Here is a 17,294-nt window from a genome sequence, read left to right as displayed (position 1 = left end):
TCATAACTGCATAATGGCAATACTGTACCAAACAACCAATAGATTTTTACAAAACCATAGGTTCTCCATAGAAAATAATTTATGATAAAAATGGGGGTACTGGGGCTCTCCTGTCATTCTAGTTCTACCGTGGCCTCCCCAGATAACCTATTGAAATATCACCCTTTATAAAGAATTGGAGCATATACAGTAAGTATTTCAGCATGATTAATCTGTAGTATCTCAGTTTGACCAGTAGATGTCACTAGCTGATAGGGGAGAGCGTTGGGACGCTGTGTGCAGTTTGCGATGGGCATGTGAGCGTGTGTCTAAATTCTGTCTGGATGAGAACTCCTATGAGAGTGTATGTGTCTTAGAGAGAGAGAGAGAGAGAGAGAGAGAGAGAGAGAGAGAGAGAGAGAGAGAGAGAGAGAGAGAGAGAGAGAGAGAGAGAGAGATAGAGAGAGAGAGAGAGAGAGAGAGGGAAGGAGAGGGAAGGAGAGAGGGAGAGGGAAGGAGAGACAGGGAAAGAGAGGGGGTAGAGCAAGACAGACGATGGAATTCAAATTGCATCCCATTTGTGATAATTTCATAAAACAGTGTGACTCAAAATGAAAAGTCCATGCATGCCGCAGTTTGAAGAAATGCTTGTTAAAGTATTCAGCTATGTGAGCAATGCCATAATTTCATGCCAACTCTGCAATTCAGTTGTGCACCAAGAAATGAAAAGAGAAAAGACATATCTCGGCATGTCTAGACAGTTGTTCTAAGGACCAGCCAAACTGGTTTGCCCATTTTTTTTCCACTCTCTCTCTCTCTCTCTCTCTCTCTCTCTCTCTCTCTCTCTCTCTCTCTCTCTCTCTCTCTCTCTCTCTCTCTCTCTCTCTCTCTCTCTCTCTTGCTCTCTCTACCCTGGCATGGTATTGCTGAATGTACTGTATTTCCCCCTTCATTATTTGTTCTCATTCCACCATCCATATCTCCATCTTTCTTTCCCTCTCTCCCTCTCTCTATGTTTCTCTCTCTTTCTGTCGCTCTCTCTCTCTCCTCCTCTCTTAAATAGAGCAGACAGACTCCTCCTCCTGCCCCCTCTCTCTCTCTCTCTCTCTCTCTCTCTCTCTCTCTCACACACACACACACACACTAATTCTCTCTCTCTTTCCCTCTCGTTCATGCTTTCTCCCTCCCTCTCAGTTTGTGTCATTCTCTTGTGGAGATGTGGAGTGTCTTTCTGTCTCTGTCTCTGATTCTCCAGCCTAATTCAGCAGAGGAAGGTAAGACATAAACTGTTAACCATACGTGCAGGTGTGTACGCGTGTGTCTGGGTGTTCAAAGAGTTTGCCCTGCTTGTTTGTGACCAAGCAGGAGTTCACACGGCATGCCCTCCGAGTGTCGGAGACCACAAGTAGACGGCACCGTGTTCCTAGGAGCATCTGTGTTCGCATGGTGTATGTGTGCGTGTTGTGATGGGGTGTGCTGTATATATGTCAACTATGCTGACGTTATGGAAAAACATGTTTCTGCTGTGTGTGTGTGTGTGTGTGTGTGTGTGTGGTTGGGTGGATATGTGTGTGTGTGTGACACAGCATCAGACAGGACACTGGTTTACACAAGTAGAACCAGGTGCATGTTGCGGCCTTCCAAGCTCTCTTAACAAAAGATAGCAAATTGAGGCATAAGACAAATGAATAATAAGTTGCATAACCCCCCCCCCTCTCTCTCTCTCTCTTCTCTCTCTCTCTCTCTCTCTCTCTCTCTCTCTCTGTCTCTCTGTCTCTCTCTCTCTCTTTCTCTCTCTCTCTCTCTCTCTCTCTCTCTTTCTCTCTCTCTCTCTCTCTCTGAACCCAGGGACTCAACCCCCATTCATGATATCATGAATGTGACAGCTACAGACCCCCTGTTAATGTAGCTCAGCCACAATGCCCAGAGTCCGTCCCTCCCTCCCTCCCTCCCTCCCTCCCTCCCTCCCTCCCTCCCTCCCTCCCTCCCTCCCTCCCTCCCTCCCTCCCTCCCTCCCTCCCTCCCTCCCTCCCTCCCTCCCTCCCTCCCTCCCTCCCTCCCTCCCTCCCTCCCTCCCTCCCTCCCTCCCTCCGCCTTCTCCTCCTCGGCTCCTGAAGCTCTTTGTTTTCGTACACGTCCATCTGACATGTCTTCCAGTCTCACAACATACCGTTCATTGGTGGGCTTTGCGGCGTTAGATACTTACGCTAGAGAGAGACAGCGTTATAAGTGGGGAAGGGTACAAGACAGAAAGAGAGAGAGAGAGACAGAGAGAGAGAGAGAGAGAGAGAGAGAGAGCGAGAGAGAGACAGAGAGACAGAGAGAGAGAGAGAGAGAGAGAGAGAGAGAGAGAGAGAGAGAGAGAGAGAGACAGAGAGACAGAGAGAGAGAGAGAGAGAGAGAGAGAGAGAGAGAGAGAGAGATGGATGGATTGCATGTTAAATCAACAAGCACGGTGGATTGTCAGATTGGAGTGGGTTGATTTGAGAAGCCTGAGTAACAGTTTGATGACTCACTTGGTGTGTGTGTGTGTGTGTGTACATGAGTGGGGTGCATTCATGTGTGTGTGTGTGTGGGGGGGGGGGTTGGGAGCCTGTGTGTGTATACAATGCATCCTCGCGTAATTCTTTCTCCGTCTTAAGTGGGCCTCAGAAGTCGGTTCTGAATTCATTTCAGAGGCACTGACTATGTCATTCTGTCTCTGGAAAGAGGGCGGCACAAACCGACTGGTGCAGCCTTGGAGTTTGGGTGAGGACGTATCGACGGCTCCGTCTGTGTGCCGCGAGGAGCGAAGGGGCTTCAGCTCAGCCTAACGCCGTAGATCCTGAGCTGTGCGTATAGCAGATGGCCTGTACTCAGATGACACAGAGAGAAATATAGAGTGAGAGGAGCAAATAGACACAGAGACCGTGGCCTCTTGACTCTGCTGGTGTGGTGATGGACTGAGAGAGAGCTCTTAGTAATACTGTGTTAACCTGAAAGCCAGAACTCAATTTAATATTACAATAAGAAGTTTTAAGATGACATCATTGTGTGTCATGTCAATCTGAGACTAGTGTGTAGGGTGTTTTTTCATTATTGGATGTCTTTGTGCATACACACACTTTGTTTGCATTCATGGGAGTTGTAGCTGCGTGCTTACTTGCTGTTGTTTTAAGACTTACTTTCCATCATCGCTTTCTTGAACAGTAGACCCTACTGTTGAGCTGTGTTGGTGTGCACTTCATACAGAAGAGAGATCTGTTTTCAGACTTTGACTGATGTATTTCTATGAGTAGCTACACAAGTTCCCTGTTTGAACCTGTACATGACGCATAGGATCTCAGCGGCATAGGGTAGACTGGTATTGTGGTGCGAGTTGGGCGATATTAAACTCCCTTTTGTTATGCCCTCAGGTAACGTTTTTTTTTCTTCTTCTTCTTTTCAATGTTGCCAGTCATGTCAACAACTCGCTATTTAACTCTAGCAGACATTAATTGGTCTGATTGCTGACCTTATCTGGGGTGTGATAAGCCATCCTTTTAGGACCAAAACGAGGAAGTGTGATGAAACGCAAGTACTTCACAGCGGGAATCTTGGAACTGTTAAACCTCTTCAAACATCCGTTAATAGAGGGGCCTGTCACCCGTACCGTACGGAAGTAGGCCTTCAGCTAGAAATCTACACCACAACACCTATGACCCGAAGGCGAGACCGTGCTTTGTTTATCATAGCTGAGTACAATTTGTGATTCGTTATTTTTGGCGACACGCCATTCGCTCCCAATCTCCAGTTTGTAGGGGATGTCGTCGCGTGAGTCACGCGTTTCTCCTCCTAGCCCCCCGATTGACACGGACCGAAGACTCCTGTCCGTTCAGACTCATGTCAAATTAACGACAACCCATTAATGTAAAAAGTGAAGACACTATCATGGGTTCTTCCTGAAGAAGTAAGTCTGCTCAATGGTTAGCTAATTATGCCACGTGTCTGTCTGGCTAGATAATGAATAGCAACTGGGTAACCAGACAGTGCCAGAAAGTATTTTTAGCGAACTATCCTCAAACTTTGATAAAATTGAGATCATGAGTTGAGACCTTCCAAAGGAAAACAACAATGTAAGGACTAATGGCAGAGTAGGCCTGTAGGGTTAGGCATGGTATGGTTCCTCAGTAGTTTCATTCGGCGTAACTATGTGTAAAGTTTAGATAGCCTAACTCCCTTTGACGTGTCTAAGCTTATTTCTGGAATCATGTTAACCCCTTTTCATTCCTCTCGGTTTATCCCCCCCCCTCTCTGTGGTTGTGTAATGAAGGTTTGGAGTAGGCTCTGTCCTTGACTGACTGCCTGTGGATAGCAGCATCTGGAGTGTATTAAGATAGGGTGGAGATGGGTGGATGATATTGTGCGTGTGTATGTGCGCTAGCTAACCCCTGTGTCAAGTATGCATCTTTTGTTGTTTGGCTTTTGCCTGCTTTTAAGGTAGAGGGGCCTGTGTATAGTAGGCTTATGTGTTTGTGTGTGAGAGTGCGCAGTGGACTATGCTAATAATGTTTGTCGGCCATCTTTGCATTTTTGCACATCTTTGGGAAGTGCTAGTAAGACATTGCACACCTTTGATGCGCATCAATATTAATACTTAAGTGGTCTGTGTAATGTCACCTGACCCTATTGCCTGGGAAGTGAGGCGAGAGTAGTCTACAAATGCTTTCAAAGAGAAGCAATGAAGTCAACACTGCTAACTTCACACAGTGAAGTGTCAGCATTACCAAGTGAAGGGGGGGGGGGGGGGTGATGGAGAGGAGAGTCGGTCTGGAAAGGCCACCAAACTGAAGTCAAGCAAACACGACAGTGACAGAGCAGCTAATGCAGTTAACCTTTTCGTTGCCGCCCAGTTCATTCACAGAGAGTAAACTCAACATTCCCACACGTTGACACCCAGTGTCATGAATAGTTTTTAGTCTGTATGGCCACATTATCATTACAGTTATGACATCTTAGTGGGTATACGTCACCAATTGCACTGTGACAGCAAATGTTGTACCCAAATGCCCACTAAAACACAGAAACCTGTTTTCCATCCTACCCTCTCTCTCCCCTCCCTCCCTCCCTCCCTCCCTCCCTCCCTCCCTCCCTCCCTCCCTCCCTCCCTCCCTCCCTCCCTCCCTCCCTCCCTCCCTCCCTCCCTCCCTCCCTCCCTCCCTCCCTCCCTCCCTCCCTCCCTCCCTCCCTCCCTCCCTCCCCTTTTAATCCAGTGTCACAGTCTTCCTCCAAACAAACAGTGTTGCAGCTGGCATAAATAATGGAACAACACACATCTTCTTATTTAAGGTACGAGATGGCAGTCCTCTGTCACTTTACAGATGAATAATACACAAACGCGGAGAGGTAGGGGATGAGAAGATGAAAGGGACATGGGACAGATGGTAGGGAAGGGAAGAGGTACAGGTGGAGTAAGTGGAAAAAGAATGAGGAAAAAGAAGGGAGATAGAAGGGAGAGAGTGAGGAAGTGAGAGACTGGAGGGCACTGTGCATTAACACTGCACTCAGGCAAATATGGCGGATTCAGCACTTCGTCAACACAACAAGGGACAAACTTTGGAGTGTCTTCCTCCAGACATGGTATAGTGCCCCCAGCTCCAGTCCTCACGGTGCTCTGTCCTGGACCGAAGCACGGGGGCTTTTACATCTGAGTGCTGCTGGTGGTCGAGGGGTCTGTTCTTAGGGGGTAGCCCCAGCTGAGACTCAGATTCTGTCCGTCCACATATGGTTTAATCCCAAGGGGGGCCGTGTTACGCGTGTGATCGTAACCCAGTTGAATTGGTTAAACTAACTTCTGAGTGTGGGCTTACTAAAATACCACCCAGCCGCGCTGTCGAAAAGCCAACTTTTTGTGGCGAAGCTGACCGGAGCTGTCTCAGAGAGGGGGTCAAGGGGTGCGGGAGTCAGAGGACCAGAGTTTGACCGTCGGTGTGGGCAGATTGTGAGGAAGCTCTTCTGACAAGCGACGCGATTAGTCCTCTGAAAAGAAGGGACATTGTGAAGATTTTAATATTCATGTCAAAAGTTTCGTATCATTTATGCATACATCTGCCGCGAATGTCCAGGGTTAGTGGAATATAGCAAGAACGGCCAGTGTCCCATATGTTGTTTTGTATTATAAATAGCATTGTCATTTAATGAGGTCATAATGCATGATAAAGAGGAACCGTGTGTGCATCAGGTTGGAACAGCGAGAGCGAGAGACACAGGAAGAGAGGGAAAGACAGAATGAAAGAGCTTCGAAAAGTACCTTATTAAGGATTGTGGTTCATTGTTGGTTTTTCAGTACAGTCAATTTCCTCTTTACTCAGTGCCACTCATCCTTGTCCCTTATTAGTAAGTTAGTTTTTAATCAACACGGTTTCATGACACATTCTACAAGAGTTTCAGTGACGTCGTTTACAAATGACTTGTCGCTTGATGTGTTTGTGGGGAAGATAAAGAAGAGCTGGGCCTGGAGAGACAGAAGGACGCAGTGAAGGATTGGAGGATAGATTTATAGGGCCTCTCCATCTGTGAACATAATCCCCACCCAAAAATCTGTTTACGAGGTGGAGAGAAACAGAGGGAGGGAGAAAGAGAGAGAGAGATGGGATGTGGGTGGGAGGGAGGGAGGGTTGGATGGTAAGCCACAAAATCATATCGGTTTCTTTCAGGTTTTTTCTTTTCAAGAGTGAGGGCGATGAGTGAGAGACAGTGGGAGACAAGAGAGAAGCGTAAGTAGAGAGAAATATCTACAAAGGGAGATGAGAGAAATGGAGAGATGAGCAGAGAGAGAGAGTTCATGCCAGATACTTTGTATATTGTTGGTCAACCCAATGCTTGGCGAGCAAAGTGCACCTTTCCAAATCCCATCTTGTTATTCTGATCTTCATTACTGTAAATGGATCTTTTACTCAGACTCCCTGAGATTCACAAGGCATCTCGCTCACTAGCAGGATATAAGAAAACAGAAAAACGATGGAACATTAAAGAAAAATGAAGGCATGAAAGTTTTATGGCAACGCAGAAACGATTCATTTGTAAATAGAGGTTTACGTCTCCGTAATATGACCTCCAGTGTTGTGTTTATTTGTGTGTGTGTTTGCACGCGTGCTACCAATTAGCTCAGCTGATTAGCGCTGTGTGTGATGGAACCAGGGCACTGTGTTTATTCAGGATCAGCCCTAACCCTTTGCTGCTGTGAGGAGCTATACGCCGGTACCTACCCAGTCCAGTTTCTCCTGGATAAGCAGCACTCTTCTGTTTCTAACAGTACCCTTTTCTCCCTCTTTCTCTCACTCAGTAATGCTGCTGGACACCACAGAGTCGACCTCCGAGCTGGGCTGGACCACATATCCGGACACGGGGGTAAGGCTGGAGAGAAGTGAGAGAGGAGGGAGTGAGAGGAGGGAGTGAGAGAGGAGGGAGTGAGAGAGGAGGGAGTGAGAGAGGAGGGAGTGAGGGAGGAGGGAGTGAGAGAGGAGGGAGTGAGAGAGGAGGGAGTGAGGGAGGAGGGAGTGAGGAAGGAGGGAGTGAGAGAGGACTGAGTGAGAGAGGACGGAGTGAGAGAGGAGGCAGTGAGAGAGGAGGCAGTGAGAGAGGAGGGAGTGAGAGAGGAGGGAGTGAGAGAGGACGGAGTGAGAGAGGAGGCAGTGAGAGAGGAGGGAGTGAGAGAGGACGGAGTGAGAGAGGAGGTGTCTGGGTTTCAGGTCACCAATGACTGGATGACATTATCATCGATGAGATTGCCAACAGATTGCTTTATTAATCCTCCACTCATAAGCTGCTTCACGGTGGCGTTTGTACAACCCCTTTGCGTCGCGCCGCATTGCAGTTTGTGTGTGTTTGTGTGTGTGCCTGAATGAACCTTCATGTCAAGCAACTGTAGTCAATGGAAATGATTCCACTAGGACACAATTTTGTCTTGGAACACTGCCCACCATACCAAAAATAATCATTATTACTATTCTGGTGAAATGAATGTTTTTTCAGGACACAGCACATCCAAGCAGACTACATGTAGCCCAACACAGGGACCTGTTCAAAGTATTGTCAATCAAGGATTCAATAAATAGGGCCAGTTCTTCTATGACCTTATTTCTTATTAAACTACGACTTAACAGTAACAGTATAGCAGTAACAGTGTCGCCTAACTATAATCGAGGCCATACCATGGCTATAGCGTAGGCATAAGAACCTGTGGGGAGTATGCAAAACTGGTCTGCAAAATGTGTGTTTGCATGTGTTTGGTTCTCTTTGTAAATGTCTGTGTGTGTGTGTTGTATTCCTGTGTGCGTGTTGGCGGGTGCTTGTGTGTGTGTGTTGTATTCCTGTGTGCGTGTTGGCGGGTGCTTGTGTGTGTGTTGTATTCCTGTGTGTGTGTGTGTGTCTGTGTGTGTGTGTTGTATTCCTGTGTGTGTGTGTGTCTGTGTGTGTGTGTGTTGTATTCCTGTGTGCGTGTGTAGGACTGTGAAGTCATACATTTGCATGAGCGTGTTTTTTTATAGAGCAGCCGACAGGAGGAGTGCTCCTGAGATGGAGATCTGGTTATTTGACCCGGGGCACCCAGCTAAGAGGAGCAGGAAGATAGAGAGAGACAGAGAGAGAGGGAAACAGAGAGAGAGAGGGTTTCCTTTAACCCTGTCCACACTTTCCTTTTCCGATCTTCTCTCTTGCTCGAGGGGCCTGCAGATATTCTCTCAATCCATTGCCCCCCCTCCTGACCCCTTCCTCCTGCCCTCCGCCTCATTGCTCTCTCTCGTTTTTCCGCCATCACTGAGACCTAGGAGCAAGCCCTTTACCTCTTTCACATCCACCCTTCGCTTTCCCTCTCCCCTTCTGCTTTGCTCCCTCTCTCCGCTCCACCGCCGTCGAGCGTTCCCTCCCCGTCCTCCTCTCTTTGCCCTTCAGTGTGTCACTAGCCATGACTCCTCGCTCCACCCTTGTTTGCCTTTGGGTGGCACGACAGTCCTGCCCCTCTTTTCCCTGCTTTCCGTCTCTCTCCGTTCTCCACTCATCCCCCTGCCTCTCCTCTCCTTTGCCCTTTTGTGTGTCGTTAGTCGTGACTCCCCGCTCCAGCCTTTCTCCCTCCTTTCACCCCCCCCCCTCCCCCCCCCCGCCCCTCTCGGTCCGTTTGCCCTTCACCGTGTCTGGGGCCCTGCCCCTCCCTGTCCTCTGTCACCGTGGAGATTTGGTGTTTTCTTTGGGATTTCGATTCAGATTAAATCACAGCGATGAGTCGTCTCTCCCCCCTTCTCCCCCCCTCCCTCCACCCCACCCCTCCCCAATCTGTCCATTTCTTCCTCTCCCGAGAGACAGAAGGAAGACGGCGATGCCCTGTAAGGTACAGCACTGTGGCCCACACGGTGCTTGAGAGTCGCCCCTTCTCATGCCATCTTCAGGGTTTCACCCGGCATGTCTCCTCTCGTTCCTACTTTCCTTTTTTTCTTTTCCATTTTCTCTCAGTCCTCAGCTCAATACTAGGGTGTTTACACGACTCTATCTTCCCTCCCTCTTTCTCCACCAACAAACACGAGGAGTTGAAAAAGCTCCTGCTTTCTCGCCTGTGCTCCTTTCTTCTGTTTCTCCATTTAGTTTTCTCTTTGTCCTCCATCCCAATCTTCCCGACCTGAAAGAGGGTTAGTCACTGCCTACAGTGTCGGAGACACCGCTCTCTCTGTCGCTCTCTCTCTGTCGCTCTGACAGGAACCACCTCTCAAGGCTCTTTATTCTGTTCTGCTGATGTTATCATTACTCCAAAATGCACTGAATGTGAATGCAGCCTCTCTCTTTCTCTCTCTCTCTCTCTCTCTCTCTCTCTCTCTCTCTCTCTCTCTCTCTCTCTCTCTCTCTCTCTCTCTCTGTCTCTCTCTCTCTCTGTCTCTGTCTCTGTCTCTCTCTCTCCCTCTGTCTCTCTCTCTCTCTCTCTTTTTGTGACAGCAAAGGGTCTCCTCATCATTTGTTCTCAGAACAACACACACACGTGCACTCACTCACACACACACACACACACACTGCATTCACCCTGAGAGGTGTCAAGACCTTCTGTCCACTTGCTATTGTTGCCGAGGCGATAATAATGATGAGGCCTTATGCATAAAACCACTGTATCACAAAACACAATGTTAGGCTTGTCACTCAAGGCTACACTGGCTTAGCACATTACTTTATCAAACAGAAGATCATCTCACTGTGTAATCGCTGAAAAGAAACCGTACATCTGCATACTCTGTACAGCTGCTTGACTGAAGCATACAGTTAGCATCTCATGTACCACGGCCTACGCCTGTGTTGGTCGTCCTCGGTAACAAAATTCTAAAACCGTTTTTTTATTTTCTTCTGTGGACTAGAATGCTGCCACAGAAGCTTTTACAGAGACAGCTGACACATTCGAATGGAACATACCGCCATCCTGAGCCATAGTCATCAGTTACTCATGAATAGTGTGTGTTTAGAGGGTGGTTTGGTCTTCAGTTGTCCAGAGTTGTCCCATGATGCATCACTCTCACCCTCTACACCCTCGCTTTAAGACACTGTTTACAGCACGTTGATTTGCACCCAAAACACTGTAAATGAGTGTTTATACTCAATCTTGTACCAGTATGTACAGTGTCAGTGTTCATATGTTCAATCTGTAAACCAAGATTCAACATATGAAGACTGCAGGGCAGAGAGAGACCTTCGGTTTGGTCTCCGATTCAACATGATACCCATATACCTCGATTTAATAAACTGTTAGTGCTTTTAGCAAAGGAGTATCATCTGTTAACGAAGTTCATATATAACCCTTCTTATGACTTGTCTGTTCTCTGCTTGGTGTGTACGTCATGCATGCTTATGCAGGCAGCATGTGAAGTTAACATTGTATCCAAGCTGTTTTTTGATCCAGTTTCAATTCAGCAATAGAAAAGGTCTTTGCACAGTATTTTTCTTTTTAGTAAACTGCTTCATGCCTTTTTAAAAGCGCCTGTCTTTATCCCTCCCTCTCTCAGTGGGATGAGGTCAGTGTTCTGGACGACCGCGGGCGACTTATCCGCACGTTTGAGGTCTGCAACGTCAACCAGAACCCTCGTGTACAAGACAACTGGCTGGCCACGCCCTTCCTGTTCCGCTACTCTGCGCCGCGTGTGTTTGTGACGCTGCGTTTCTCAGTGCGGGATTGTGCTAGCCTGCGAACGCCCTCCCCCTCCTGCAGGGAAACTCTCACGTTGTACTACAAACAAGCCGACTCCCAGAGAGAGCTGGAGAGGACATGGGCGGCAGAGGTAATAAACATACAAACAAATAACACCTATCAACAACAACATGTTTGGCTCTCAGGAAAGGTAGCTGTAACACACTGTAAATCCATGATTGACGATAGGGTATGAAGGTTGTGGCTGGAACAGAGGCAGAGCAACAGACACCTGCAGTGTATCCATGATGTTAGCACACACACACACACACACACAAAGCTTTTTTATTGACAAAAAAGTTCAGACCAAAGTTGGGCTGGAAAGGCCTCTTTAAAGAGGCTCAAAAAACGTTATTTGCACTCAAATTAATTCTTTGGACTAGCACGCCAAAAAAATATGCGGCTGCCTTTTTTTTTTTTTTATCACTACGTTGCTTAAATTAGCCTTAGATTATGTTATGGCCCGCCATCGAATGGCTTAGAAAAAGAAATTGGCCCGAAGCCAAACTGACTTAGTGACCAAACTAGTGTACGGTCACCATATTATCCAACATCAGTGGCAGAAAGTGGTTTTGTCTTATTGTTTTCATTTTAGGATGTGGTATTGCAGTATGCAATTAGTTTACTCCCACAAAAGATGTCTGATGTGGAAGACGCTACGACTTCATCTTCACATCTCTCTTCCATCTGCGATTGTTTTACTTACTTCAGGGCAGGAAATATCCGGTTGGGGGCAGTTACAGCAGAGGCGTTGCCACGGCTAGGCCTGGGTAGGCACAGGCCTACCCAATTTGATCTAAGGCCTACCTAAAAACGAAAATATCTACGAAAATGTTTGCACCAGGTGCACATTGCAAAGTAAAGTACAAAAAATGAATAGATGCCTATCCATATTTTTCTAGGCCTATGCCCCTGAGTTACTCAGTTGTTGTTTTGTTGGATGCATTTTGAAAATACCCCAACCTCACTGAGTCAGGTTCCGTGTGGTACTACAGAGTCCTCTCTTGTAGAGGAATACATTCCTCCTCGAGGGGGGGAAGCGAGATGCTGTTTAAAAATGCAAATAAAAGCCTGATGAGCAAAACTGCAAAGTGGGATTGTCACGGCAGGGCAGGAAACCAAGCGTCCTGGAGTCTGTGGGGGGAACTCAGGAGATAGTTAACCTGAGGGGCCGCTTGGGAAATCCTTCAGACTGTCCTTACTCAAACACTTATGAAACACATCCACATATGAAACACATCAACATATGAAACACATCCACATATGAAACACATCCACATATGAAACACATCCACATATGAAACACATCCACATATGAAACACATCCACATATGAAACACATCCACATATGAAACGTTCACACACATCCATACTACTGAAAACTCACATCCACATATGTGAAATGCTCGCATCGACACATATGAAATGCATTCACATGTGAATTATTCACACACGCATTCATGCTACTGAAAACGTACATGAACAGACATTTGAAATGCTCTCACAGCATTTTTCTCCTGTCTCTATAAAATTGCTAAACTACTGAACTGACTTCCGAATATACTGAAATGCTTTCTGCTTAGGCCTAGATATTCATACCTACCTTCACTAAGTATTTAGTGTACCCCTTCCCCCACTACACCACACCACCGCCATACATCTGCCCCTTTCTCTCCTCCTTAATTTATTCCACTTCTTTTATCCATTGCTGTATCAAAATCTTTGTATTTCCATCTCTGGTCCAACCCACTTTCTTTACTTTGACTTTACTTTCAACCTCATTCCCTTGGCTCCTAATTATCTCTCCATCCTTTCACCATCCATCTTTCTCCTCCCCCTTGTCCTTCACCTCTCCTCTGTCGCTCCTCTCCTCCCTCGCTCCTCTCCTCCCTCGCTCCTCTCCTTCCTCGCTCCTCTCCTCCCTCGCTCCTCTCCTCCCTCGCTCCTCCCTTGCTCCCCTCCTCCCTCGCTCCTCTCCTCCCTCGCTCCCCTCCTCCCTCGCTCCTCTCCTCCCTCGCTCCTCTCCTCCCTCGCTCCTCTCCTCCCTCGCTCCTCTCCTCCCTCGTTCCTCTCCTCCTTCGCTCCTCTCCTCCCTTGCTCCTCTCCTCCCTCGCTCCTCTCCTCCCTCGCTCCTCCCTTGCTCCCCTCCTCCCTCGCTCCTCTCCTCCCTCGCTCCCCTCCTCCCTCGCTCCTCTCCTCCCTCGCTCCTCTCCTCCCTCGCTCCCCTCCTCCCTCGCTCCTCTCCTCCCTCGCTCCTCCCTCTCTCCAGCCATCCAGTGGTGAGAAGGAGACCAGGGAGGGCTGGGTGAAGATCGACACCATAGCGGCGGACAAGAGTTTTACCAAAGTGGAGCCCAGTCTGCCGCACCAGTACCAGCCAGACCGCTACCGCCGCGTCAACATCAAGACCCGCAGCTTCGCCCCGCTCACTCGCAATGGGTAGGCCCGCCCCCCGATCCCCTGGGTCCTAGAGAGTCATGCTGATTGACGGGTCCAGGGCGGATCCTGGCCTCTGTACCTGCATGGGATTCAATGTTAGATGGGATTCAATGTTAGATGGGATTCAATGTTAGATGGGATTCAATGTTAGATGGGATTCAATGTTACATGGGATTCCCAGTTGCTCTGATGTGATGATAGCCGCCGTCTGTCCCGTCTCAGATTCGTCCTGGCCGTGGTCGACAGCGGAGCCTGCGTGTCTCTCATGGGCGTGTCCATCTTCTACCGACGATGCCCGCCCACCAATCGCTACCTGGCGTCCTTCCCGGCCACGCCCTCGGGGGCGGAGCCGACCGCCCTGGTTCCCGTGAGCGGGAGGTGCGTTCCCCACAGCCAGGCCCAGGGCGGGGCCGCCCCTCGCATGCACTGCAACGCCGAAGGAGAGTGGATGGTGCCCGTGGGCGGGTGTGTCTGCGACGGGGGCTATGAGCCAAACTTCAACGGATCAGCCTGCCTGGGTGAGTCAGCGACTTGTCTTTGAAATCCCACACTCCTCTGCATGGTTCCCCGACGGTGCCCAAACCCTGTAACACAAGTCAGTCCCATCACCGTGGAGGTGTTTACGTCTGTCTGCCGTGCCCTCGTTTCATCGAGCCCCTTTGGCTTTGAGATGTTCATCTGGAGGGACACAAGGGACTGGGTTGTGTTCACAAGCCTTCACGTGCAGTAAAAACACAACGGGCTCCTGGTTCCTGGAAGTTCCTGGACTGCGTCCACCCTGCTTCTGGTTGTCCTCTTCCTGTTTCCATGTGTCACTAACCATCTGGATCATCTTCCGGAATTTACATCCCTCTGATTCTCACCGATGTTTGAATTAGAGGGTAAGGAGTGTGTGTGTACGTGTGTGTACGTGTGTGTGTGTGTGTAGGATGTTCTGAGAATGTAAGGGAAGGATTGTCTGCTGTACTCAACTATGTACAGTGTGTGCTGGCAGTGAATACATTTGCGTGCGGCAAGGGATTTCGTGTTCGGCTTCCATCTTTTTGTTTGTGTAGAGAACATACAGGAGGAGGAAGCTGACTGGGCTGGAGGGAGCTGGAAGATGAGAGCTTGTCAGAGCAAATGCTCAACAACTACATCAACAGGTCCCTCTGGGCCAAGCGTATTAGCAGAGATACCGAGAAGGAAGGAAGGAACACAGGGACACGCGCACACACACACACACACACAGACATTCACACACACAAACCCAGCAGCCATCCACACTCTGCAGCTAGGGTCGTTATTTACAATGAAGGAGTCAGGGATATCCTGGCCTGGCCCGCAGTCATTTGAAAAGACAACTTTTAAAACGTAAATCTTCAGAAAGACGGGAAGAAATATTATGAGAAAAGGGGAAGGGGAAAAGAGGAAAGAGAGCTCAATTGAGAGAGTTCAATTGAGAGAGAGAGACTGAGAGAGAGAGAAAGAGAGAGAGAGAGAGAGAGAGAGAGAGAGAGAGAGAGAGAGAGAGAGAGAGAGAGAGAGAGAGAGAGAGAGAGAGAGAGAGAGAGAGAGAGAGAGAGAGAGAGAGAGAGAGAGAGAGAGAGAGAGAGGGAGGGAGGGAGGGAGGGTGACACATTTAGGTCATAGTGATGTAATGGCCACTCGTCTGTGAACAAGTGACAGAAACCGCAGGGGGAAAGAGAGATCGGAGGGGAAAGAGAGAGGGAGAGAGGAATGGAGAGGGGGGGGGAGGAAGATAAGAGAGAGGGAGAGAGGAATGGAGAGGGGGGGGGAGGAAGATAAGAGAGAGGGAGAGAGGAATGGAGAGGGGGGGGGAGGAAGATAAGAGAGAGGGAGAGAGGAATGGAGAGGGGGGGGGAGATAAGTGGACACAAGTTAATGACTCAAGGAATTGAGCGAGCAGAAATCCCAAAGAAAGTAAGGATAGAGAGTCGAGGGAGCCCAGAGCAAAACACACACAGATGTATGGGAGAAGTGTGTGTCGTTTGAGGACAGACGGGTGTGCATGGTGCCTGTGCGTGTGTGTGTGTACGTGTGTGTGTGTGTTGGGGACAGTTGAGGATGGAGCGTCTGGTACATGCAGGATCCGAGTGGCTTGGCACTAGACTGCCGAACATGGAGGCCCTATTAGGCTAGCCAGCTCCAATTAATCCTCATGCGTTGCCAAGTCATCTGTGAAATGTCTTCATGCTCTCCTGCTTTACATCCGCGCCCCCTCCGCCACTCCTGCTGTTTGTCTGGCCCTGATTGATATTTACTGACAAATAACCACCCAGAATCTCTCCACGGCTGCGGGGAGGGAGGGAGGAGGCCTGGGAATGGGGGGGGGGAACGGCCCATCCTGCTCAGAGGGGGCCAGGGCCCAACCGTCATCTGATCATGGTTAACTGATCAGCCCAGTGACCAATGAGGCGGATGTGACACAACGACATTGTTGTCGTCCACGGGGCGTCATGGTGACGGAGAGACAGACAGTGAGGACTGAGACTTGTCATGCAACACTGGACAAATCTGGAAAGTTCTGTGAGAAAAGTTAAAAAGGTCAACTGGGAAAGGCTAAAAGCCTTAGCCCGTCTTAAGAGATTATTCTGCAAAGTCTGACGTGTTTGAGTTTTTAAGCAAAGCAAAGAGTCTACACGGATTGTATAAAAAATGCAAAATGAACCATTTTCGGCAACCGTTGTGAATCCTTGCAGCGAAAAGACCATTTCATTCATTAGGCCCGTGGTAGCTGAAAAGTACCTGGTTCGTTTTTAGAATACAACAAACATACACCATGTCAGCAAAACTACAACTCCAAACTGTATAAAGCAATTACATGAAATCCTGTCATTATAGTTCATGTATCCAACAGCAGACTGTAAAGTCAAGTATGGCAGTAATGGAAAAGGCCTTCGTCTGTGCCTCAGACCAGGCCTTCGTCTGTGCCTCAGACCAGGCCTTCGTCTGTGCCTCAGACCAGGCCTTCGTCTGTGCCTCAGACCAGGCCTTCGTCTGTGCCTCAGACCAGGCCTTCGTCTGTGCCTCAGACCAGGCCTTCGTCTGTGCCTCAGACCAGGCCTTCGTCTGTGCCTCAGACCAGGCCTTCGTCTGTGCCTCAGACCAGGCCTTCGTCTGTGCCTCAGACCAGGCCTTCGTCTGTGCCTCAGACCAGGCCTTCGTCTGTGCCTCAGACCAGGCCTTCGTCTGTGCCTCAGACCAGGCCTTCGTCTGTGCCTCAGACCAGGCCTTCGTCTGTGCCTCAGACCAGGCCTTCGTCTGTGCCTCAGACCAGGCCTTCGTCTGTGCCTCAGACCAGGCCTTCGTCTGTGCCTCAGACCAGGCCTTCGTCTGTGCCTCAGACCAGGCCTTCGTCTGTGCCTCAGACCAGGCCTTCGTCTGTGCCTCAGACCAGGCCTTCGTCTGTGCCTCAGACCAGGCCTTCGTCTGTGCCTCAGACCAGGCCTTCGTCTGTGCCTCAGACCAGGCCTTCGTCTGTGCCTCAGACCAGGCCTTCGTCTGTGCCTCAGACCAGGCCTTCGTCTGTGCCGTGTCTCCAGGGTGATGGTGACACTAGCTGGGTCTGTCCCCTTCAGATGACAGATGACGAGGCTCCTAGTCTGTTCTCCTGTCTGACATTTAGCATCCCGCAGAGACAGATGCAGAAACAGAAGCACGACTGAGCATGAGAAACAATTACACCTGTTCACCCGGACAG

The 17,294-nt window shown here is 49.1% G+C and overlaps 1 protein-coding gene across 1 annotated transcript in view; it reads left to right on the top strand.

The window, feature by feature from the left end:
- The first annotated feature begins 1,195 nt into the window (after positions 1 to 1,195).
- The window catches only part of ephb6 (eph receptor B6), a 28,173-nt gene continuing 12,074 nt past the window's right edge, over positions 1,196 to 17,294 (top strand). Inside the window, exons 1-5 of the mRNA XM_084671184.1 lie at positions 1,196 to 1,253; positions 7,283 to 7,347; positions 10,971 to 11,243; positions 13,422 to 13,591; positions 13,814 to 14,109. Coding sequence (XP_084527310.1) covers positions 1,196 to 1,253; positions 7,283 to 7,347; positions 10,971 to 11,243; positions 13,422 to 13,591; positions 13,814 to 14,109 — 862 coding nt within the window. The remainder of the gene's footprint in view (positions 1,254 to 7,282; positions 7,348 to 10,970; positions 11,244 to 13,421; positions 13,592 to 13,813; positions 14,110 to 17,294) is intronic.

This window comes from Hypomesus nipponensis, chromosome 2 (assembly GCF_054491055.1).
Source record: "Hypomesus nipponensis isolate SF chromosome 2, ASM5449105v1, whole genome shotgun sequence".
Taxonomy (NCBI): Eukaryota; Metazoa; Chordata; class Actinopteri; order Osmeriformes; family Osmeridae; genus Hypomesus; species Hypomesus nipponensis.
Note: the sequence above shows the minus strand (reverse complement) of the source record. Positions and strands in the feature narration are given on the sequence as shown.